The sequence below is a fragment of the Notolepis coatsorum genome (assembly GCF_963971535.1).
Source record: "Notolepis coatsorum genome assembly, chromosome: 17".
Taxonomy (NCBI): Eukaryota; Metazoa; Chordata; class Actinopteri; order Aulopiformes; family Paralepididae; genus Notolepis; species Notolepis coatsorum.
The window spans coordinates 79,150,764-79,176,044 of record NC_140181.1 but is presented as its reverse complement, the minus strand read 5'-3'; the positions used below and the strand labels follow the sequence as shown (position 1 = coordinate 79,176,044).

At 43.9% G+C, this 25,281-nt stretch overlaps 1 protein-coding gene and 1 long non-coding RNA gene across 2 annotated transcripts in view; one reads left to right on the top strand and one right to left on the bottom strand.

The window, feature by feature from the left end:
• Window positions 1–5,202: 5,202 nt before the first annotated feature.
• On the top strand, window positions 5,203–7,369 carry LOC311244309. Its single transcript, XR_014620687.1, has 2 exons — window positions 5,203–6,893; window positions 6,935–7,369. It is a non-coding gene; the product is annotated as an uncharacterized lncRNA (long non-coding RNA).
• A 1,529-nt stretch (window positions 7,370–8,898) lies between these two features.
• The window catches only part of mgll (monoglyceride lipase), a gene marked incomplete at its 5' end in the record, with an annotated part of 74,722 nt that continues 58,339 nt past the window's right edge, over window positions 8,899–25,281 (bottom strand). The window contains 3 exons of the mRNA XM_084333506.1: window positions 8,899–14,047; window positions 17,708–17,923; window positions 24,492–24,581. Of these exons, the coding sequence (XP_084189632.1) occupies window positions 13,919–14,047; window positions 17,708–17,923; window positions 24,492–24,581 (435 nt within the window). The 3' untranslated portion in view covers window positions 8,899–13,918. The remainder of the gene's footprint in view (window positions 14,048–17,707; window positions 17,924–24,491; window positions 24,582–25,281) is intronic.

Below are 25,281 nucleotides of genomic sequence, written 5' to 3'. Positions count from 1 at the left end.
TTTTTTTTTATTATTGATCTTTTTCCCCCTCCATTTTCCTCCGATTTTCTCCCATTCCAATGTTAGTCGTATGCCAATTCCCAGTCCCTTCCTGGTCGCTGCGCACTTACCCCCCACAGTCAGATCATCTGGGAGAGTGGAGGCTACCACGTGCTTCCTCCGACACACGTCCAGCCAATCACCGCTTCTTTTCACCTGGCAGCGCGGATTCTCATTGAGAGGGCGTAGCGTGTGGGAGGATCACACTATCCCCCTCAAGTCCTATCCGCGCTTAGCAGGCGCCCCGACCGAACTGTAGGAGTCGCTGTTTACAACGACCCGGACCCACCCCGCCAGCTTCTCCCACCCTCTAATACAGCCAATTGTATTAGTGTGGACGGCCAGCCAAGCTGGTGACAACCCCGGAGCTGTGAGCTGGATTCGAACAGGCGAATCCAGCTCACAGCTCCGGGGTTGGTGACGAACGCAATCTCCGCTCGGCAACCTAACCGCCCTATTGATGTTTCTCTTAAGGAATGTGGCCTTGGCACTGCCTCTGTCTTAGCCAGGCCGCCTATTGCTTAATAACAGCGGAGCAGTGCTGCCGTTGCTTCCGCGTTTTCCCTGATTGGCTGCGACACGCCCCGCGGCAGGCGCGGCAACCGCGGAGCGGAGCGGCAGAGCTTGCGGAATTATGTAACCGCCCTAATCCGCCATGATTTTCATTCGGCGCTCAGCTCACCTGGCAGCGCAGCGGTCCTGCAGTCCGTTGTTGACGAGTTCGAATCCCATGAATTTTTTTTTTTTAACGTGATTTTTTTTTTAACGTGTATTCTTTCGCCGGTTAAGGTTAGGCATGGTTAAGGTTAAGGTTAGGCATTGTTTCGGAGTTGGTTAAGGTTAGAACGGTTAAGTTTAGGCGCTGTTAAGGAGCTGGTTAAGGTTAGAGTTTGTCTTAGAGAATGGCAATATTCTTTCTATGGTTAAGGTTAAGGTTAGGCATGGTTAAGGTTAAGGTTAAGGTTAGGCATTGTTTCGGAGTTGGTTAAGGTTAGAACGGTTAAGTTTAGGCGCTGTTAAGGAGCTGGTTAAGGTTAGAGTTTGTCTTAGAGACAGCCTATTTCCGCACTGCCGCTCTCCCGCGTTGCCGCGGTCACATGGTCAAATTGTCACATTCTTGCACTGCTCCGCTGTTAAAAAGCAACACGCAGCCAGGCCTCTGTTCAACTCTCTGTCTCGTTATCTGCTAGCTCTTCCTAATACAGATTCAGTCTAAAAGATTCAGTCCTTGCCCCACAATGGTGGAATGAACTACCCACCCCAGTTAGGACAGCCGAAACCCGTCCAATCATTCGCCGTCGACTAAAGACGCACTTCTTCAACCATTATCTGAAATAATAATAATAAAAAAAAAATCAAATTTAACCCTAACTAACCTTACTGTCATGCACTTGTCCTAATAAACTAACCTACACTGTAGCACTCAACACTTTGATGAACATTGTTACTCAGCTGATAGAGGTGTGCCCTTCCTGATGACTTGTCGTACAGAACTTGTAAGTCGCTTTGGATAAAAGCGTCACCTAAATGTAAATGTAAATATAAAAGACTAAACACCACTTTGCCAGAATTAAAAGGTGTTTACTTACATACTTTTCTGTTATAACCATAATGAAAACCTGTCATATCTTTCACACTGCACATGACCACAGCAGACTGCAGAGAGTGGCTCAATCAGCCAAACGCACAATTGCAGGTGGGCTTCCCACTGCATTATGAATTGAAAATGGGGGACCCTGATGTAAACAAGACGAAAGTCTTTCTCTGGTCTGTATCCCCTTAACAAATGTGTGTATTGATCCGTACTGTATTGTATCCATTCTGCAATCTGTTAATAAAGTTTTCAATCAATCAACTCTCCAGGACATTTACACCAGGCGTTGCAGGGCCCGGCCAAGGCTAAGAGAATAGTCAAAGACTCACCCAAACAACTGCCTCTTTGCACTGCTGCGGTCAGGCAAGCGCTACTGGAGTCTCATGGCCAGTACAGAGAGACTCAAAAGGAGCTTCTATCCCCAGGCCACCAGGATGCTCAATGTGGACTATATATGCTACACTAACCCATCCATTCTACATTTATTGCACACACATCCACACACAGTCACTCACTTTAAACACTCACCTTCAACATTCACTTTAGACACTTTGAACACTTTTTAACACTACACCATATTTGATCTATTTATTACTAAAATATTTGCACTACCTCTACCTAATTTTAGCATTTTGTACTTTCGTTTTGTACATTGTAGGCTGTATAGTGTTTGGTCTTTATTAAAAAAAAGATTCAGGAGGCTCTCAGTCTCAGGAGGCTCATACAGAACCAAGCATTTCACTGTAATATACATTATTACATACCTTTATATGTGACAAATAAAACAAAACAAAACTTGAATTTAAATATTGTTATACCATCAAAAGTAAGAAAATTATATAATATTGCGATATATGTTGACCATATCGCAGAGGCCTATGAGCCTGTATACAGATTTGACATGATGTACAATATATCAAACCGCTGCCTGTGAATACTGACTGAGGTCAGTTTTACGTTCCTTGATTGATTGATTGAAAACTTTATTAACAGATTGCAGAATGGGTACAATACAGTACAGCTCAATACACACAATTGTTAAGGGGATGCAGACCAGAGAAAGACTTTCGTCTTGTTTACATCAGGGTCCCCCATTTTTAATTCATCAGGACATATATGACATACATGACATACAGATAGACAGTACTGCTACATCTATACATTTATGACATACCAGATTTGCAAATACAGTAGCCTACTGTTTGTGATACAAAAAGAGTCCAGAAAAGAGAGTATATACATTTGACGTAAAAACTGTACATTGGAGGAGGTTGGGGGGGGGGGGGGGGGGGGGGTTGGAGGAGGTTGGGGGGGGGGGGGTAACACTGTACAACTGTACAAGCAAAACTGTACATTGGAATATTGACAACCATACTAGGTCATTTACTGTACATTGGAGGGGGGAAACACTGTACAAACAAGCAAAACTGTACATTGGAATATTGACAAAACCATACTAGGTAATTTACTGTACATTGGAGGGGGTTGGGTTAGGACATTTACAGGGGCCAGTTTCGAATTGCAGTCTCCCGTAGGTGTTCTTTGAGAGTGGTTTTGAAAGTGGGTAGTGATTCACATTCCTTTACAGCTTTAGGTAGGGCGTTCCACATTGATGTGGCATAATTGCGAAACGTGTTTAGTCCCTTGTTTGAGACGAATCTGGGTTTAACATGATTTGTGGAGCTCCCTCTGGTGTTGTGATCGTGGTATTCACTGACCTTTGGGAAGTATTTAGATTTTTGACATGTACATGGGTACCTTGGTCGTGTAGTGTATCTTGTAGACCAGGCCCATTGCAAGTTGCTGTACTCTGTCGTACTCTAAGCCATCCTAGGTGATCATCACGAATGAGATGGTAAAGGAATTACGGTCACTGCCCCTTGAACAGGACTCCTACTCAAGCCTAGCCCCTTTCGTGACTGCGATGTGCAAGCCAGGGGCTTTTGCGTATTCAAAAGCCCCTGGCTTGCACATCGCAGTCAGGAAAGGGGCTAACTCAAGCCTTGATAAAACAAAATTAAAAAAAAACAGCCACAGAGCTGTGCAAGGTTTTATCGTGACTACTAAAGAAAGATCAAAGGAATATCGTGTGTCCTCGGCGGCAACCACCCCCAGCTAAATCCTTGGTTCATTCATGCTTTTGTGTGTCCGGTTATATGAAAGAAAGGCTGGGATAATATAATATATCAGTACATTCATGTGAACGGCAGTACTCGAATGGGATTTGTGATTCTAGACCGCCACCTACTGGCTAATGAGTGTACTAGTATGTCTAATTCAGGAAGCCTGACGTATTGAAGGCTGCAGACATGCTTTTTCAGAAAAAGATTCACCCACATTGGGGTGTAAGCATCTATGCCTTGGCAAGTTGGCCTGCAAACAGGCTGCAATACCCACCCATTGATTTAATCAGAAATATGCTATTGTTCCTGTAATGTTTAATAAATATAATAATTTGAAAAGCTTTGAGCACATAATGGTTTATAAGGGAACAACACCCAAATTAAGAATTTGCCGTTATATCATGTTATATTCATGGTCTAGGAAAGTTCAGTCAATATTTGTGAACATGAGCTACTCTCACGAAGCCAAAAACCAGGGAAGTAAGAATCAAGTATGAAGTCTGGATTACTATGAATTGAAAATGGGGGACCCTGATGTAAACAAGACAAACGTCTTTCTCTGGTCTGCATCCCCTTAACAATTGTATGTATTGAGCCGTACTGTATTGTACCCATTCTGCAATCTGTTAAATAAAGTTTTCATTCATTCATTCAGCTGCTCTGAACACAATAAATGGGAGAGACCCACAGAATGTTTCTTTTTATACCCAAATGAGCTTTATTCCATAGTAGTGTTCTCACTTCTGAAAGAGAAAATGTACCCGTATACTCTTATACAATATTCCCCTGGGTGCTCTAGTCTGTGTCATATTCACCATCTATCCCACTTCTTAGAGAGCTGGACTGGCTTCCCATTGCTGCACAAATCTGCTTCAAGGTCCTTGACCTGGCACACCGTGCAGCGAGGCAAACAGCTCCCTCCTACCTCTGGTCAATGGTCTCTGACTACACACCCTCAAGGCTCCTGCGCTCTGCATCTTCTGGCTGCTTCAGACCCACTCCTATCAGAGCTCATAATTTCCTATGGAGCAGCTCTAGACTTTATACTTGATGACATCACAAGTTAGAGTTTTAGTGCGTTCGTTTTACGATTAGGGAGAGTTGTTGAGGTTCTCTATGGACTGTCTTAAGACCACAGGAATGGCCTGCATGGATTCTGAAAATGGGCGTAGTTCCCCTTTAAGGAAACACAATGTACAACATTATTACTATTATTATAACTGGATCGATCTATTGACTAGACATACTCAGTCATACTACTTTGTACTTTTCATGTATGTATGATATATATGATTATATATTGTATTTATTATGGGTTTATTATGTAACCCTTGATGAAACTAGATTAAAACCATATTAAACTAAACAAAAACTTTGTGATGAATAAAAACATGAAGAGGTTATTTCAGAAAAACATTCCAGCCAGGTCATAATTCAACAGTCAGAGTTTATTTTGTAACTGAGCATAAACATTCTAGTAATACGTAGTTTGACTTTCAGTGATTAGTTACAATAATAATTTCATCATAGTATATTATATACATCTTATTCAACAATAATAATAGTTTTTAGTTGATTAAAACATTTAGATATAAAAACTGTCTTCTCAAAAGGAATATTACAGCAGTGTGATGTTACAATTGGAATTCAAAGCCAGCTTTTCTTTTCAGTAGTGTCTAGATCCCATAGCCTGGAAGGACTTGTCCGTGGGAATAGTCACTTTTTCCACATACTGTAGATGCAAAACCGTCAACTCGTCATAATTTTCACCTAAAAAGTTGTTCATGAATCTATCCCTTACCGTAACCACTTCCACCACCTAAAACACTTAAAAATAAATGTACATACAGTACATTCTTCCTGTCTATGGGATCTAGACAGCTAGACCTTCCTAGCGAGGTGGGCCTGTCTGTATGTACTGCACTCCACTGTCACCTACAGTACTAATGCCATTTCAGCCAGGGAGCCCGTCTGTCTGCCAACCTGTCTGTCTGCCAACATCCACTAGCCAACCACCAGTCCACGAAAAGCTTTGACCCAAGATACAGATTTACCAGATATGCCAAAAATGTGCTACAATATATCTCCATATACGTATCTCAGTTCACATTATGTGGTGACTGACTTCTTTCCATTTAGCTTTTGTGCCACAGCCATTTAGTCAGCATCCACCTTTGACATTTTAGTTTATCGTTTATTTGACAGGGACCAATGCAATGTTTTAAATTGCACCGGCGTTAGCTTCAAGCTGACTGCATCCGTGGTCTGTGGGCAGACATACGTGTCAGGGGGTTGCAGTGGAGCAGCGGGCAGTGGTACGGCTAGCAACAACCTTGTGCGGCAGAGTCCTTCTTTTGCCGTTCCTCCTTTAAAAACCACGATACGGTCAACATTGGTAAAGAGGAGCGATATTTAACCAATAATTATGACCCATGGCATTCCTTCACCCTGCTTAAGGTAACTAAACTGAGCTTCGGTGGGTCTGCCCTCCGCTGCTCCGTTAAATACACATCCCCCATCGCTGGAGAAAATATGACCTCTCTCCATTCCCTCTTAAAGTATCTCACGTATCGCCAGGTTTTAATCAGCCTCCCAGCACTGCGACATGTACATGCGGCCAACATAATAGGAACACATTATGAGGTAATGAAATAATAATAAAAAACAAAATAATTGTTTTGACTGGACTCAGGCCCACACCTGGACCTAATTCTATTAGAAACCCTCCCTGCGGTCAGTTGGTTTGTGATACAGTGTGTCTGTAGCTCAGAGGCAGTGGTTCCAAAGAGAAGAGTTCCCACCAAATGTGGATCTCGGAGCAGGCTGAAGCAGTCAGTCAAAGAGGATTTCAGTGTACAGAATATGAAAACATTCAGACCGTTGACCCAAGTCTGCTCTCAGGTGGACCGAGAGACAGACATTACCCATCAAACAGAGGACAGAGAGACAAATAGACAGACTAGTAGGCATTCAGAGAGTCAGGTGGCGATACAGACAGGCAGACAAGACCAGCAGATCAGACATGTATACTGATACTGGGCAGACCGAGAGATGGAGAAATATACAGTCAGATAGGTATACAGTTAGATAGGTATACAGTCAGATAGGTATACAGTCAGATAGGTATAGTCAGATAGGTATACAGTCAGATAGTAGTCAGATAGGTATAGTCAGATAGGTATACAGTCAGATAGGTATACAAACAGATAGGTATACAGCGAGACAGAAGCAGACCGATACACTAGCAGACTAGCAGTGAGACGGACAGATACAATAGAATGACTAGTGGACAGACAGAGAAACGGGCAGGTAGACAGAAAGACAGACTGTTAGGAGTTACTGCTGACAACAGCTGCAGGTCACATGTAAGAATGCTGCTTAAGCCCCTCAGATATGCACCATTGATCTACAGCCAAATACCCAAGGAGGAACACACATATACACACACACATACACACATGCATGCACGCACATACACGCGCCACACACACACACACACACACACACACACACACACACACACACACACACACACACACACACACACACACACACACACACACACACACACACACACACACACACACACACACACACACACACATTCATAGACCTATCATGTCATGGGAATAAGGCACAAGGCACATGCACATTCCAAAACAAATATACACATTTTCATAAAAACAGTTGGGTTAATCCTAGTAGAATCCTTGGTCAAATTGGAATCCAGAAGCTTATTTTCTCAAAAGCATATACTGTAGTTACCGTTGTACAAAAACCTTGTAAATCCCAAGATCTTTTGGGATAAATCATACAATTTATACTTAATCTTTTATACAGTATGTTGAGTTTCGTGACCGCTAGCCGAGGCCTGTTGAAACCTATTGAAATTCCACAGTGTCATTTCAATGTCATTGTTGTGATTCTGAAACTAAGGCTAGTAGTTTTTATTCAAGCCAACTTTTTGGCGATACAAGGTTTTCGTGACAGTAGTAATGCCCTGGTTGTGCACTTGTTGCAAAACACATACAAACACCTGACTATTCACACATCCATATAGGGTGGTCCTCGACTAAAGAAGATCTTAGTCTACGATTAGTTGATTGAACCTGTAAAATTGTGTTTCCCGCATGCAATAATGCAGTAGGATATCTATAAATCTAGTGCTTTCCAGAGATTACTTGCAATCTTTCAGAAAAGTACTCATTCACCATGTAAAAATAATTCAAAAGCATAAAAAAACTACTAATAGTCTTGGACGACTAAGACCAAATTGACTGATCATGGTTCTGTGAGGATCATCTTTAGGGGACAGCCCTACGCCCATGGTTCTGTGATACACTTAAAAACAAGACTTCAGTTGTATCAACACCGCATGGAGATAACAGAGTAGTTCACTCGCTCTCTCCATAAAGTCACATCAGACTTGTAGTCATTCTGACTGTACATGCTTGTAGGCCTATCGCAGCCTATACGAAAATGTACCTATAGTATTACTGTACAAACCGTACAAACTATAGGTTTACCACAGAAATACTGTAGTGATTTCCTGTGTTTCTTTTAATACACACCATAGATTTACCATAGGAATACAGTAGTGATTTCCTGTTTCTTTTAATACACACCATAGATTTACCATAGGAATACAGTAGTGATTCGCCCTAGCACTTCTGTGGTGGAATATTATAGAAATGTTTGGTGAATCACTACAGTATTCTTGTGCTTTTACCATAGAAATACTATATTATATGTTTATTTCTGTAGTGATTCCCTATAGTATTTCTGTAGTCATTTGTGTCTACGGAAAAAAAACACCCGTTTTACTGAAGTTCATTTTCATACGGCAGTCCTTACGGATTATGAAGGGACTTCAGTAACAGTAATTCTTCACAGACTCCGCCCCTCATCTCCGTTATCAAAACAATGTAATCTCATGATAATAATAATAAAAATAGAAGAGACTGCCTAGCGTGCAACATCCTCAAAGGTCTCCTTCAAATAGGACAGCTCTTTTCCTCGGAAACAGTCATAAGTCGAAATACAAAACAATGGCCCCCATTCACGAACCAAATTGTTATAGAAACGCTCAAAAGACCCAAAATAGACTTGCGGCCCCCCCCCCCCCCCCCCCCCCTCAATATAGAACGGCCTCTTGTTCTACATAGGAAGGAACGCCGACAGTAGCATGGATTATTATATTACATCTCGTAGAAGAGTATTACATTATGTACATGGCTACATCACATTACATTTACATGTGACCCCATGCTTGTATGGAAAGTGTACATGCCCGTGTACAATACTGCACCGGGAGCTGAGCTCGATATGATGTGGTTTTGTACTGCATGCATCAGGATGTCAACGGAGAAAGAGCATGATTGGGGTATTAATCGTCTTTACTCCTTCCTTCCTACACTACCTCCTCAGAAAATAAAGGGCAGAATAATTTTTTTGAATCCTGTCAAAAATCTCATCCCTGCTTTCTAGAAAGCGATTGTGGTTTTACGCGTGCACTTGTAGACAATAGGCCAATCTAATTGGATTTCTCCCTGCGGTGTATAGTAGCTCTTATCGCGTATTGTAATCTGATGGTGTTTGCTGAAACACTAATTGTTAGCCCTCTTATCTTCACAAAGGAAAAACACAAGAGCAGCGAATAGCCAATCAGCACCTTCGTTTCATACCGACAGGCACTTGAATGTAAAATGCTGTAACATTTATCAAAACATGTTTCTCATTGTGTGGTTCCATCCTGAAATGTTACCATGGTTACTATGCTGCAACTCTTTTGTCTCTCTCTCGTTATCTATCTTACTGTCTCTCACTCTGATGGTGAATGTTATCTAACTTACTGTCTCTCACTCACTCACTCTCTCTCTCTCTCTCCGATAGTGAACATTATCTATCGTAGCGTCTCTCTCTCTCTTTCTCTGATGGTGAACATTATCTATCGTAGCGTCTCTCTCTCTCTTTCTCTGATGGTGAACATTATCTATCGTAGCGTCTCTCTCTTTCTCTGATGGTGAACATTATCTATCGTAGCGTCTCTCTCTTTCTCTGATGGTGAACATTATCTATCGTAGTGTCTCTCTCTCTCTTTCTCTGATGGTGAACATTATCTATCGTAGCGTCTCTCTCTCTCTTTCTCTGATGGTGAACATTATCTATCGTAGCGTCTCTCTCTCTCTTTCTCTGATGGTGAACATTATCTATCGTAGTGTCTCTCTCTCTCTTTCTCTGATGGTGAACATTATCTATCGTAGCGTCTCTCTCTCTTTCTCTGATGGTGAACATTATCTATTGTAGCGTCTCTCTCTCTCTTTCTCTGATGGTGAACATTATCTATTGTAGCGTCTCTCTCTCTCTTTCTCTGATGGTGAACATTATCTATCATAGCATCTCTCTCTCTTTCTCTGATGGTGAACATTATCTATTGTAGCGTCTCTCTCTCTCTTATGGTGAACATTATCTATCGTAGCGTCTCTCTCTTTCTCTGATGGTGAACATTATCTATCATAGCATCTCTCTCTCTCTCTCTTTCTCTGATGGTGAACATTATCTATCGTAGCGTCTCTCTCTCTTTCTCTGATGGTGAACATTATCTATCGTAGCGTCTCTCTCTCTCTTTCTCTCTCTCTCTCTCACAGTGAGCTGTGCAAGCCACAAACACGTAACTTGTTTTCATTAATCAAAGGTTGCTTGGTTTATGTTCTACATGTAGAGTAGGGAACAATGGAATCCGCTGTCTTCTGGAAAAATAGGATATATAGGGTTCTTGCACTTCTGCCAAAGGGCCACTAGGGACAGTGTGGGTGGGTTGAGTCAGGGGCTCGCCGTGGGGTGGAGGGATGTCTACTGAGCACTCGGTAGTAAAACAATAGCCTGGCTCTGTGATCAGGAGAACAGAGGCTACTGGTCACCACAGTAACCGAAAAGGAGGAGGGAGAAACCTGGATGCGATGGAAGGGTGAGATGGGCAAGAAGAAGAGAGAGAGAGCGAAGGAGCGAAGGAGAAAGAGACAGAGTTAGAGATTCAGAGATGCAGAGAGAGAGAGAGAGACGGACACATGGAGACAGATAGAAAGAGAGGGGAAAAAAGAGGGTAGGAGGGAGGTAGCCTGGCACAGAGGGAGAAAGTGAGAGAGAGAGAGAGAGAGAGAGAGAGAGAGAGAGGGTAAGAGACACGCAGGGAGGGACAGATTCTCCTCACTCACTAAGTCAGTGTGGTAGTAATCACCGTGGTTACTATACATGCAAGAATCTGGATGAAAAGAAAAGGAGCAGTCTGGCCTCTCATCGCCTGCCTGCTGTCGTGGCGACGGGGGAGAACCCCCCCCCCCCCCCCAAGGGCCTCTCTGCGTGGCTCCCTTTGATCTCTGGGTAAGAAATAGGCAGGGAGACACGCCTGGAGTCAAGTTTGTCCCAGAACACGATTGATGTGCGTTCTCAAAGCGCACACCTTGATACAGTGTTATGTTCGGTCTCGGATACGCCTGACCATTGATCTCCGCTCGTCTGATGTCAAGTCGCGCTTGATCTACGTCGGATTTATGTACCGACGTCGCGCTCCGGCCACACCCGACGCGCGTCCCGACGTCTCGATTCGGCGACCGCGCGGGCCGCGGCAGAGGCTAGCGCAAGCGTTTGATCGTGGTTCCAGGTTTGATGTTGACGAATGCCAGATGAATGCGTTGCGTCAGTATCGATCGAGCGTGCGATACAGCTGGACATGACTTGCTGCCTGTGCTGGATGCTCATGGACCAATACACATGCCGTTGAATGCCCGATGAACGCGTCGGAGCCTTAGTGACATACAGTACGTGTCTGCTGGAGACATAACGGCTACCCAAAAATCTGTGCTGAAGTTGAAGTGGGCTCAGCTTCTATGCCGCGCGTTGCACTGCTTGCAAGGTGCACCGCTTATATGCTCTGAACCTACAGGAGGTGGTAAGGAAGGGTGCATGAGCTCAGCTATGACAGTAAGGACGGGTGCATGAGCTCAGCTATGACAGTAAGGACGGGTGCATGAGCTCAGCTATGACAGTAAGGACGGGTGCATGAGCTCAGCTATGACAGTAAGGACGGGTGCATGAGCTCAGCTATGACAGTAAGGACGGGTGCATGAGCTCAGCTATGACAGTAAGGACGGGTGCATGAGCTCAGCTATGACAGTAAGGAAGGGTGCATGAGCTCAGCTATGACAGTAAGGACGGGTGCATGAGCTCAGCTATGACAGTAAGGACGGGTGCATGAGCTCAGCTATGACAGTAAGGACGGGTGCATGAGCTCAGCTATGAATCTGATCTCCGATCAGAGTTTAGTTTCTATCTGTGGTTCTTTCTGTGCTGTCATCCCTCTCGATCTGTATTCCATTCTACAGGAGGACATGAGATAAAGACAGGCTACTGTACATGTTAAGTATGGGCAGCCTCAGTGGGAATCGAACCCCTAACCGTAGCAGCATTAGCGCAACACTCTAAACATAATGCCTACACCACTACCCACTGAGAGACACGGGACCGATAACCGGACATATAGAGTGGTCTCTTTTGTCTGTATTGATCCAACAGATGGGCCCCAGCTGCAGTTAATTAAGAACGTATGACCTCAACCCTGTCGTTAAAGGTCAAAAGGTCACAGCATGAAAGGGCTCCCGACCTTTGACTTCTCCCTCTGCTGACCCCCACCTACAGAGAGAGAGATAGAGAGACAGACGGAGAGAAAGAAAAGACAGTATACTACAGGGACCTCCTCCTCTTGTGAGTAGTGACATTTTCTAGTGAATGGTGACATTTACTGGGAGACACCAAACTGAAAAACTGTACAAAGATTCTCTCTCTTTTTCATTTGCCTCACATGCTTCCTTTCCTTTATCAACCCCCCCCCCTCCCCTCTCTCTCCTTCCCCGTAGAGAGGTATAGTACAAGTAGCTTACGTAGACAGTTCTGGCGTCAGCAGCTACTATATTAGGTTCATGTGTTGGCTGGATGAAGGGGGAGGGAGGGAGATCTGGCCATAAGAGAGGTTAGCAGCAACAAGAGTACAAAAAGAAAATGTACACGGATAAAATATTTCATGTGCATCGAGCCTCCTGAACCGGTCTCTCACTACGACCCACGGAGATAAGCGAATCTTTAGGATGAGTGATCGGGAATGGGTAGAACTGGGGAAATATATTTTCCATTTAGGAGACACTAATGCCAAACATGTCTTCTGGGTTAAAACATACATACAAAAAAAACAATAATAATAATAAAGCATCAAGTCAGGAAACGAGGGGCTTTTTGTTATATATACATAGTATACACACACACACACACACACACACAGACACACACAGACACACACACACACACACACACACACACACACTACAGGCCTTTGTGTAGTGTAAGCTTCCTAGTGACTGTGAGTGGCGTCAGTGCAAAAGGTCATTATTCAGGTCATTTATATAACAGCACAGCCCAGGGTCAGACTGAGGGGATGTGTGTGTGTGTGTGTGTGTGTGTGTGTGTGTGTGTGTGTGTGTGTGTGTGTGTGTGTGTGTGTGTGTGTCTGTGTCTGTGTGTAGGGAGGGGGGGGGGGTCTTGTGCTTGGCAAGGAAGGAAGGAAATTGAGGGGGTAATTTGAGGCCTTCAGGAGGAAGTTGCCTTTTTGATTGCGACGGAGGGACCTCCCTTTCCCCTCCCAAAACCGGGTACCAGGAACGGGGAACGGGGCAAAATGGAGTGTAGTGGCGACAAAAGCTGAACAAATCAATAGCTAAGTCCCGCGGGACGATTGCAGAACTGGCTACAGATCAGCGTCTTGGGGGTTACTCCCCCCTGCTGACGAGGTGGTATACTGACGATATACTCCCCTCTGTGGCTCTTCTGCAGCAGCCGTTTTGCATCCCGTTTCACCTCTCAGTGTAATTTGGGGATGCCATGCGGCACAAGCTAAAGCAACCCGGGCCCTTTCAGGGGAATTAAGCTAACTTTGTCAACTGGCCACACTGGCTAGCAGATTGAAAGTGTCAACCGGCCAGCATATTTAATTAGCAGATGCATGGGCGGGGGGGGGGTTAATGTGAACCGCTGACTACAGCACTGGTGGGCGGGCTTTAAGGGGAAAAGTTGCTGGTTCCCTCTGATTGGTGAGCAGGGGGAGTGGGCGGAGTCTCTAGGAGCCTTTCTGAGGTGTTTCAGTGGCAGGGAGGCGCTCTGTGATCCAGCTGGTCAACTCCTTCATCACAGACTCGGCGACGTCCTGTAGGTCGTGGTGGAGGGCGTGGAAGGCTCCCTCATAGATCTGAGAAGATAAAGAGAGAGAGAGGGGGGGGGGGGGGGGAGAGAGGGTGAGAGAGAGATAGAGATTTAACTTCTTTCATCCCCTCTTTTTAGAGCACCGACAGGCAATGTCACTAACTCACTCACAGTTAGGCATTCTGCCTCTAGTGGCGATTCACAGGCATTGCACTTTGTATGCAAATTAATATTTGTATGCCATTTTCAGTATGTGATCTGTTAGTACAGTCTGCAAATACTGTATGTGAAAGAGATTTGTATGAATACTAGATGGAGAGATATTTAAAGCATGGAGTGGATGGTTGCTACGAGATTGTTTCAATACCCATAATTCTTTGCACTTCCTGGTATAGACCCCCGATGGTTTTTCGAAGCAGAGTTTTGCCCAGAAACGTCATTATTGTTTAGAAACAGTAAAAGGGTCTGTTACAAACAACCACTTCCTACTGGGTGTATGTTGTATGTGGTATGTAGTATGTTGTATGTAATATGTAGTATGTTGTATGTGGTATGTTGTATAGTATGCGATATGTTGTATGTAATATGTTGTATGTGGTATGTTGTATAGTATGCGATATGTTGTATGTAATATGTTGTATGTGGTATGTAATATGTAGTATGTGGTATGTTGTATAGTATGTGATATGTTGTATGTAATATGTAATATGTTGTATGTGGTATGTTGTATAGTATGTGGTATGTTGTATGTAATATGTTGTATGTGGTATGTTGTATGTAATATGTAGTATGTGGTATGTTATGTCATATCTAGTATCTTATATGTGGTACAGTATGTGGTATGTTGTATGTGGTATGTTGTATCATGTCATATCTAGTATCTTATATGTGGTATGTGTTGTATGTGGTACAGTATGTGGTATGTTGTATGTGGTATGCTGCACATACTCTGCCCTCCTTGTACTGAACAGTAAGCTCAAACAGCATATTGTATGATGTACTGTACTTTATGTATGTAGTACTGTTACCTGCTCCGCCTGTTCTGCTCATATCCCCCCCCTCTCTCAGATGTCTGTCTGTCTCTCCCTCTCTCAGATGTCTGTCTGTCTCTCCTCTCTCAGATGTCTGTCTGTCTCTCCCTCTCTCAGGTGTCTGTCTGTCTGTCTCTCCCTCTCTCAGATGTCTGTCTGTCTGTCTCTCCCTCTCTCAGATGTCTGTCTGTCTCTCCTCTCTCAGATGTCTGTCTGTCTGTCTCTCCTCTCTCAGATGTCTGTCTGTCTGTCTCTCCTCTCTCAGGTGTCTGTCTGTCTCTCCCTCTCTCAGATGTCTGTCTGTCTCTCCTCTCTCAGATGTCTGTCTGTCTCTCCCTCTCTCAGATGTCTGTCTCTCCTCTCTCAGATGTCTGTCTGTCTGTCTGTCTCTCCCTCTCTCAGATGTCTGTCTGTCTGTCTCTCCTCTCTCAGATGTCTGTCTGTCTGTCTCTCCTCTCTCAGGTGTCTGTCTGTCTGTCTCTCCCTCTCTCAGATGTCTGTCTCTCCCTCTCTCAGATGTCTGTCTGTCTGTCTCTCCCTCTCTCAGATGTCTGTCTGTCTCTCCTCTCTCAGATGTCTGTCTGTCTCTCCTCTCTCAGATGTCCGTCTGTCTGTCTCTCCCTCTCTCAGATGTCCGTCTGTCTCTCCTCTCTCAGATGTCTGTCTGTCTCTCCTCTCTCAGATGTCTGTCTGTCTGTCTCTCCCTCTCTCAGATGTCTGTCTCTCCCTCTCTCAGATGTCTGTCTGTCTCTCCCTCTCTCAGATGTCTGTCTGTCTCTCCCTCTCTCAGATGTCTGTCTGTCTCTCCCTCTCTCAGATGTCTGTCTGTCTCTCCCTCTCTCAGATGTCTGTCTGTCTCTCCTCTCTCAGATGTCTGTCTGTCTCTCCTCTCTCAGATGTCTGTGTCTCTCCTCTCTCAGATGTCCGTCTGTCTCTCCCTCTCTCAGATGTCTGTCTGTCTCTCCTCTCTCAGGTGTCTGTCTGTCTGTCTCTCCCTCTCTCAGGTGTCTGTCTGTCTCTCCTCTCTCAGGTGTCTGTCTGTCTGTCCTCTCAGATGTCTGTCTGTCTCTCCCTCTCTCAGATGTCTGTCTGTCTGTCTCTCCCTCTCTCAGATGTCTGTCTGTCTGTCTCTCCCTCTCTCAGGTGTCTGTCTGTCTCTCCTCTCTCAGGTGTCTGTCTGTCTCTCCTCTCTCAGATGTCTGTCTGTCTCTCCCTCTCTCAGATGTCTGTCTGTCTGTCTCTCCCTCTCTCAGGTGTCTGTCTGTCTGTCTCTCCCTCTCTCAGATGTCTGTCTGTCTGTCTCTCCCTCTCTCAGATGTCTGTCTGTCTCTCCTCTCTCAGATGTCTGTCTGTCTCTCCCTCTCTCAGATGTCTGTCTGTCTCTCCTCTCTCAGATGTCTGTCTGTCTCTCCTCTCTCAGATGTCTGTCTGTCTGTCTCTCCTCTCTCAGATGTCTGTCTGTCTCTCCTCTCAGATGTCTGTCTATCTCTGTCACATGACACTAGCAGGAGGAAGTGCAGAATGTGGCGACTGCTCCAATCCGTCCATCTCTCCATCTCTCTGTCTCTGTGTCTCTCCATCTCTCTGTCTCTCCGTCTCTCTGTCTCTGTGTCTCTCCATCTCTCTGTCTCTCCGTCTCTCTGTCTCTCTGTCTCTCCATCTCTCTGTCTCTCCGTCTCTCTGTCTCTGTGTCTCTTCTGTTTCTGGCTGATGAGAAAACTAGCAGCTCAGCCTAACCTCAGGTTCTACATATCAAATAGGAAAACACATGACTAGAACTGAATGAATGGAATTAAAGGAATAGCACTCTACTCCACAGAAGAAAGGAATAGCACTCTACTCCACAGAAGAAAGGAATAGCACTCTACTCCAGAGAATAAAGGAATAGCACTCTACTCCACAGAAGAAAGGAATAGCACTCTACTCCACAGAAGAAAGGAATAGCACTCTACTCCAAAGAAAGGAATAGCACTCTACTCCAAAGAAAGGAATAGCACTCTACTCCAAAGAAAGGAATAGCACTCTACTCCAGAGAAGAAAGGAATAGCACTCTACTCCAGAGAAGAAAGGAATAGCACTCTACTCCAAAGAAAGGAATAGCACTCTACTCCAAAGAAAGGAATAGCACTCTACTCCAAAGAAAGGAATAGCACTCTACTCCAAATAAAGGAATATCACTCTACTCCAAAGAAAGGAATAGCACTCTACTCCACAGAAGAAAAAATAGCACTCTACTCCAAATAAAGGAATATCACTCTACTCCAAAGAAAGGAATAGCACTCTACTCCACAGAAGAAAGGAATAGCACTCTACTCCAAAGAAAGGAATAGCACTCTACTCCAAGAAAAGAAAGGAATAGCACTCTACTCCAAGAAAAGAAATGAATAGCACTCTACTCCAAAGAAAGGAATAGCACTCTACTTCAGAAAAGAAAGGAATATCACTCTATTCCAGAACCCTTTAAGTTAGCCTGGTTGCAAAACATACAAGATTTATGTTGCTAATCATGCAAATAAAATAATTGTGAGTCTGGACAGTTGTTGATCAGAAAACTGTTGCTCCCTGCCTTAGAAATGTCACACAACATGACCCCTTTTGTTTGTTTTCGTTGTTCACTACAACATTCTAATGAACATGAGGTTGTACCTATGTATTACAAATAAAAATAACTGCACCTTGAGTTTCTTGTCTTTACTCGATGCCTTTTCGTACATCAGCCTGGAACCTCTGATGTCACAGAGCTTGTCCGCGTCGCCGTGGAGGAGCAGGAAGGGCCAGGCGATGGAGGGAAGCTCCCTCTCGATGCGCGTGGCGGCACCCATCAGCTGTATGCAGAATGACACCCGTATCGAGCCGTGGAAGTTCAGCTCATCAGTTTCGTATGCCTCCACCTGGAGAGGAGGGAGAGAGGGAGAGAGAAGAGACAGAGAGAGAGAGGAGAGAGAAGAGAGAAGAGAGGAGAGGAGAGAGGAGAGAGATGGATGGAGAGAGAGAGAGGTTTACGGAAAGAGAGACAACGAACAAGAGAGGGAGAGGTAAGGGAGGAAGAAGGGGTTTTGGAGAGAGAGATTATTTTATTGTCATATTTTGCTACCACCATTCAGGTATTTCATGCCAGTAAAGCCTGTTTAAATTTAACCGAATTGAGAGGAGAGAAATTACAGATATATATATATATATACTGTAGGGAAGAAATCAGTGAGTGATCAATGAGACGCCCACACACCTGCTTCTCCTGCTACAGTTCAATATAAACCCCCACACTAGGGGTGTAAAGGTACACGTATCCGTACCGGACCATTTCAGTACTGGACCTTAGGTTCAGTACGGCTGTGTACCGAACGAATACAACGGTTAACCACTAACAAACGCACACGCAGAACTTTTTTTTGCGTGCAGCATTTAATTCAAAACTCCTAGTTCACCCCTTCCCAAAATATAATTTGCGCAAAGGGCTGGGTGTTCGTTCAACCCACACACAACACAGAGATTACCTGTAATTTAACATAGCTTCATAGTGTGGCGAACGCACGCACGCACCACACACACACACACACCCTCTCTCGCTCAGTGCGTGATGTGGAATTGGTGCTAGATTGAGAAGGGGCTGTCTCTCGGAGATCAAATTAATGATATGAAAAGGGACCTGCATGATGATTTTTTTTCTCTATTCAATAACGTTTACAATAAAGTGCTAAAACAAAGTAGGCTACTTACATTCTTGACGTCAAAATTCCCAAAAGAGCATTAGCATAAAAGAGAAGGTAGGCCAGCTGTAGTTTACATACAGTAGCTTGCATAAAACTGTGTCGAGGTTCCACAAGTTAATCAAAATCCAAAGTATTTCCAACCGGGGCTTGAGATTGCTCAGAGTGCAAATCACTGGCTTCGCGACCGATGGTTGCGGTTGTTGTTGTTGTTCATTATTATTATTCGTTGACAGCCCTACTTAACACATTCATGCCATTGGGGCATCTAATCCCACTCTATGAGGCCAGCTTTTCATTGCAAGGTTTCACTGTGCGTGAGGTTGTTTGTAGAGCTAAATCTATATTTTATATTATTGCTATGTGTCCATTGTAAACCTTCCCTTCAATATGCCATAAAGAAATAATTTTTTCATCAATACGTTCCCATTTTATAGCGTCATGAATATGAACTATATACCGCAATGTTCTAGGGTAATTCCTGCAAAGCTAGTTATAGGGCGCTAAGCTAATAACGTTAAATCGATGGCGTTTCGGCCCTACACAAGCTAGAGTTAAAAATCAAAATGCATATGATCGGTATCATGGTCCACCATGAATGCATGAAAGGGGGGGGGGGGGCGGGGGAAGTCGTTTCTGATATTGATTACCAATAACGGCATTCATTATTACAACAACATACGCTGATCAGGGGGGTGGCTATGAGAACAAGGCCAGATCAAGCTGAAATTGACGTCAAATCGCTCTTACCTGTGGCCGGTTGGATTCCAAAAAGAATTTCCCAGTTATTGATCGACATCTGGTCGATCGATATGTCCATTGGCTGATGCTATATTCCTTTACTGCATACTGAATTCGGCGTTGCAATAAGTATTCCAGGCGATCGGTTGAAGCCCTCGCTTCAGGCTAACCCGGCTAACCCGGAGTGAAAAAAAGGTGACACCCCGTCTGCAACAAGGATTACTGCATTCTCGAGACAGCGCCACTACCAGGATCTGGTCGGTACTGCACTTTCCGAGTCCCAATAGGCATTTTCCAGCCAAGATACAGCTCCGTGACAACATCCGGGATATTAGAATGGAATAAAAACAAAAACAAGCTTAACACTTTGACTGCCTAAAAACGCTTTACAGCGTCATTGCTGGCCATGCTAAAGTTGCCGGGGGACGCTGTACAGCGTCCTTATATCAATATTTCAAAAATCTGGAATCGGATTCATATTCCCCCTCCGCTGGCCTGATATCCACCAGCAGGACCCACTGAGCTCTCTGGCGGTTCAGGAGCGCCATCTGGTGGCCGATCGGCGCAACCGCTTAACAGGAAGCGCAGTAGAGGTTTTGCTGGTCGGCCCTATTACTTCCGGCCACTCGGTATAGGTTCCGGCACTCTAGCTCGTCACTCTACATAGCGATCGATTGCCAATAACTCGATAAACAACATGATTTGGACGTATATACCATTATACAAGCTGGAGATGGACCGGGTAATAATATATCCCATAATGATAAAATTTCTACTCGACGATGATCGCCCAACGGCGCGCGGAGACTGGGGTGAGTTTCAGCGTGTAACGTTACCATCTTCGATACTAACTGCTTTTATCAACATTTGACCCACATTAGATGATAGGTATAACGCTGCCCACGGAATTATAAACGCCCCCTCGCCCATCCGGTCAACATCAGATGACGTGTAGTAACTTCTAGAAGTACGTCTAGTTGGAATTTTTTATATCGCGCTGATTGCCATCAAACTGTATTTCATCATCAATATAATGCATTTGGGGCTATATATCACGTTCTGGAGAAAGTTGCAGAAAGAGATGAAAACATACTTATACATTAGACCATACTTTACTATGAATATGTGAATGAAAAAGTTTAACGTTGCTACACAATGAACAATACATATAGGACTTTGAATGGGCCCTAATAATGGCAATGTAGCAATAGAATTTAAAAAGTTATAGCCCTGCAAAGAAGGGGACTTTCTCCATAGACAAATAGCGCTGGCAATCTATGGTATATCATTAATTTAACCCAAGGCAACCAAAGTGTTAACACATATATATACGTGGTTGGCCTCCAACGGTCGGATCCCAATAACGTATATACGTGGTTGGCCACGAAACGGTTAACAGTAACCGCACACTACATCACCCCTGAGTCGAACATGGAAAACCAAACTTTCCCCCACTGTACCGAAAAAACCCTGTACCGAACCGTGACTTCAAAACCGAGGTACGTACCAAACCATGATTTTTGTGTACCATTACACCCCTACCCCACACACACCAGCTTTTGAAAACTCGGTCAAACCAGCGAGGGGAAAGCATGGACCTGAGCTGTGAGCTGTGCACTGGATCAACCAAAGAAAACCACAACCCCTCATGGCTCATACAGTCCTCTAACCGTCGACCTGTACCACCTGTCCTGTGCCGGAATATGTAAATACAGGCTGAAGTGCACCCTAGCTACGGTCTACCGGCCACAGGTGTAGTTTATCTCAGGCACCGGCTTTAAAGCAGCTTTGAATAATGAATGACTGAAAGTTTGAATAATGAATGACTGAAAGTTGACCTGCGAAACAGTCGTGACTTCTTTTCAACAGCTCAGAGTGAACTATGTTACTGTGAAACACTTTTCAACAGCTCAGAAAAGGCTATGTCACGACTTCCGGTTTGACCGCGGAAGAACATGGCTGCTTAACTCGCGAGCTCCCCGACAGCAAAATGATATAGCCCCGGAAAACATTTATTAACAGCACCAGGGTATATATTTAATAGGGATGAAAGAAGGGGCTATCACGAGACGTAGGGCGAACACGATTACAACTGAAAAGGACGACGGAATGGCAGAGAATGACGACGTAACGGGAGGAAAAGATGGCGACGATGACTATGAACGAGAGGCCACGCTGTTGAACATATACAAGGAGCTCAAAGACTTCAGAAAAGACAATGAACGTCAATTTCGGGAAATAAAGAATGATATGAACAGAATGAACGACAGGCTCTGTGAAACGGAGGGGAGAATCGGAGAAAATGAAAATGTGCTTGATGCGGCGACGGTTTTAATCAAGAAACTGATACAGAGGCAGGCCGACATGGAGGCTAAACTGCTCGACCAAGAGGGCAGAACGAGGAGAGAGAACCTGCGGGTGTATGGTATCCCAGAGGAGAAAGAGGGAAAGGACATGCATGGATTTCTAGACGGCCTGTTTAAGGACGCACTCGGCCTGCCTCATGACATGGACCTTCGTATCGAACGAGCACACCGGGCATTGGCCCCAAGGCCTAACAACCCGCAGCTAGATTATTATAGATTATTTCCTGATCTCTAGCGCACTGGTAGAACAAGTAGCAGATACTGGGATAGGGAACATTGTAATATCTGACCATGCTCCGGTTGATTTAGTGATCACATCCATGGAGGAAGGGCAACGATCTCGGAGATGGCGATTCAATAACCTGATGTTAAATGATGAAGGATCGTGTGCATACATTATAACTATATTTAAGGAATTCTGGGAACTTAATGAAGGGTCAATAGATGATAGTGGCATAATGTGGGACACATGTAAAGCTTACATGAGAGGGCGACTCATACAATACGGTGCAATACTAAAAAGGGCAGAGAAACAAAAAATGACAGCGTTAGATGAGGAAATTAAAATACTCTCGAAACAGCACAGTCAGAGACCAGACCCAGAAACGTGGAGAAACCTAAACAAATCCAAATACGAATTGAACAACATATATCAAAAGAAGGCTGAATATGCGTTATTTAGGACCAACCAAAGATATTATGAACAAGGGGAGAGAGCGGGTAAAATACTAGCGAATCGGGTTAAACAAATGCAAAATCAAAATATTATATCCTCAATTCGTAATAGAGATGACAAGATTATTACAGACAAAAAGGAAATTAATAATGTTTTCAGGTGCTTCTACCAGGATTTATATACCCCACAGAAGGCGGTGGATCAGGTAAAACTGGACGCGTTCTTCGACAAAATCAAATTACTGTCGTTATCGAAACAACAAGTAAAATCAATGGAGGGGGGGGTCTCGATAGAGGAAATACACGCGGCAATCAACAGCCTTAAATTGGGTAAAGCACCAGGAGACGACGGGTTTACTCCCGATTTCTACAAACAATTCAGTGATATAATCGCTCTGAGACTATTAAAAGTATATCAAGATTCATTGTTAAAAGGGGGACTGCCCACTAGCTTGAGATCGGCCACTATTACATTACTACAGAAAAAGGGCAAAGACCCTCAATACTGTGGAAACTATAGGCCTATATCCCTGAGCAATTTGGAAGAAAAAGTATTGGCAAAGATACTTGCGAATAGAATAGAAGATGTACTACCAACTTTGGTGCATTCAGATCAAGTGGGCTTTGTGAAGGGGAGAAACTCAGCTGATAATATCCGCAGACTCCTACACATAATGTGGAAGGTCAGGAATGATACAGAACCTACAGTGGCCTTCTCATTGGACGCCGAAAAGGCCTTTGATAAGGTGGAATTTGCATTCTTATTTCACACGCTAGAGCACTTCGGGTTCGGACCATCGTTTACTGGGTGGGTAAAACTCTTATACACAAATCCAATGACATCAGTATTGACCAACGGGATCGTATCCTCGCCCTTTAATCTAGGGCGGGGGACGAGGCAAGGTTCTCCGCTTTCTCCCCAAATGTTTGCGCTCTTCCTCGAACCACTTGCTATCGCACTAAGGACTAATCAAGACATCAAAGGGGTAATAGCGGGGCAGGTAGAACATAAATTATTTTTATATGCGGACGATATCTTATTGGTATCCAGCAATCCCCAAACAGCAGCTGGGGTCATTGGAACTATTATCGAGTCCTCCGAAATATCTGGATACACAATCAACTGGAGCAAGTCAGAAGCAATGCCTCTCTCTAAATGTTGTCCCCCTGCTATCAGGAGGGGTTGGCAATACAGATGGATGCCGTCAGGGTTGATATACCTAGGAATAAAGCTGATCCCAGGTCTGAAAGAGTTAATGCAAGCGAATATTGCCCCTATAATCGAACACATTAGTGCTCTGACCCAGAATTGGGCCAAGATGAATATGTCCCTCCTGGGGAAGATAAACTTAGTAAAAATGATATTGGCTCCCAAATTAAATTATATCCTATATATGCTGCCGCTGACTCTCCCGACCCAGTTACTCAAACAGTATGACAAAGTCATTAATGTATATCTGTGGGGGGGCAAAAGGCCGCTATTTGGACGGGCCAAAATGTATTCAGCAAAGGAAAATGGCGGCTTATCCCTGCCTAAACTAGACTGGTATCACTATGCATTCTCGCTCTCCCAGCTCTCCAAATTGAATCACTCGACTGAGGAGGCACCTGCTTGGGTCAAGATGGAGGAGGAAATGATATATCCCTATGTTACTGTGAAACTCTTTTCCACTGCTCAGAAGAGGCTATGTTACTGTGAAACTCTTTTCCACTGCTCAGAAGAAGCTACGTTACTGTGAAATTCCTTTCAACAGCTCAGAAGAGGCTATGTTACTTTGAAACTCTTTTCAACAGCTCAGAAGAGGCTATGTTACTTTGAAACTCTGTTACTGAACACCAGAGATGTGTATCCATCTATCTTCTGGACATCGCATCACACTTTTTAATACTATAATCGATTCATTATTAATTAATTAATTATCGAAAAATGTTATCGTGATACATTTTTTTGCCATATCGCCCACACACACCTTCTTTTGGTCTCTTGAAACCCATTTGGACTCTATGGCTCCCAGGGACAGACTGGGCAGCAAGTGGTTCATCACCTTGGCCAGGAACACCTGAAACAGAAAAATGTTGTTCATTTCACTATTTCATCCACTAGAAGTGAGAGGATCTATGAGTGACTATTCTGATCATATGTTTCACTAGAAGTGAGAGAATCTGAGTGACTATTCCGATCATAGGTTTCACTAGAAGTGAGAGAATCTTTTTTTTTTTTTTTTTTTTTTTCACAGTTTTTCTTTATTTTCCCTTTTCAACATGAAACAAGACAATACAATACAATAACAATAAACAAGACATCACAGGACAATAACAGTAATAATAATAATAATAATAATAATAATAACGACAATGACAAGACCATCAGTTAAATCAGAATAATGAAAAATAAAATAGTCATGTATAAATTAAATATATAAATGAATAAGAATATATATATATATACATATATACATATACACACATACATATATATACATGCATACATGCATATACCCACATGTATGTACCGTAAGGCGAGATTACTTGAGCACCCATCATCTCCAGTATCGACAACCAAGGTCCCCACCCCGTGAGGATCCCAAATCCGGCGCCCCAGCGAGCCAGAGCATCATGCCTCTTTTAACACTCCGACTCACCAAGACCTCGAATCAGGGGCCCCCACCAGTCCGAGACCGCGTCTTGTTTGCTTTTCTCATATTTTTATATTCAGAGTTAATGATATTGTTTACACTGTTCGTTTTTTCTCATACGTAT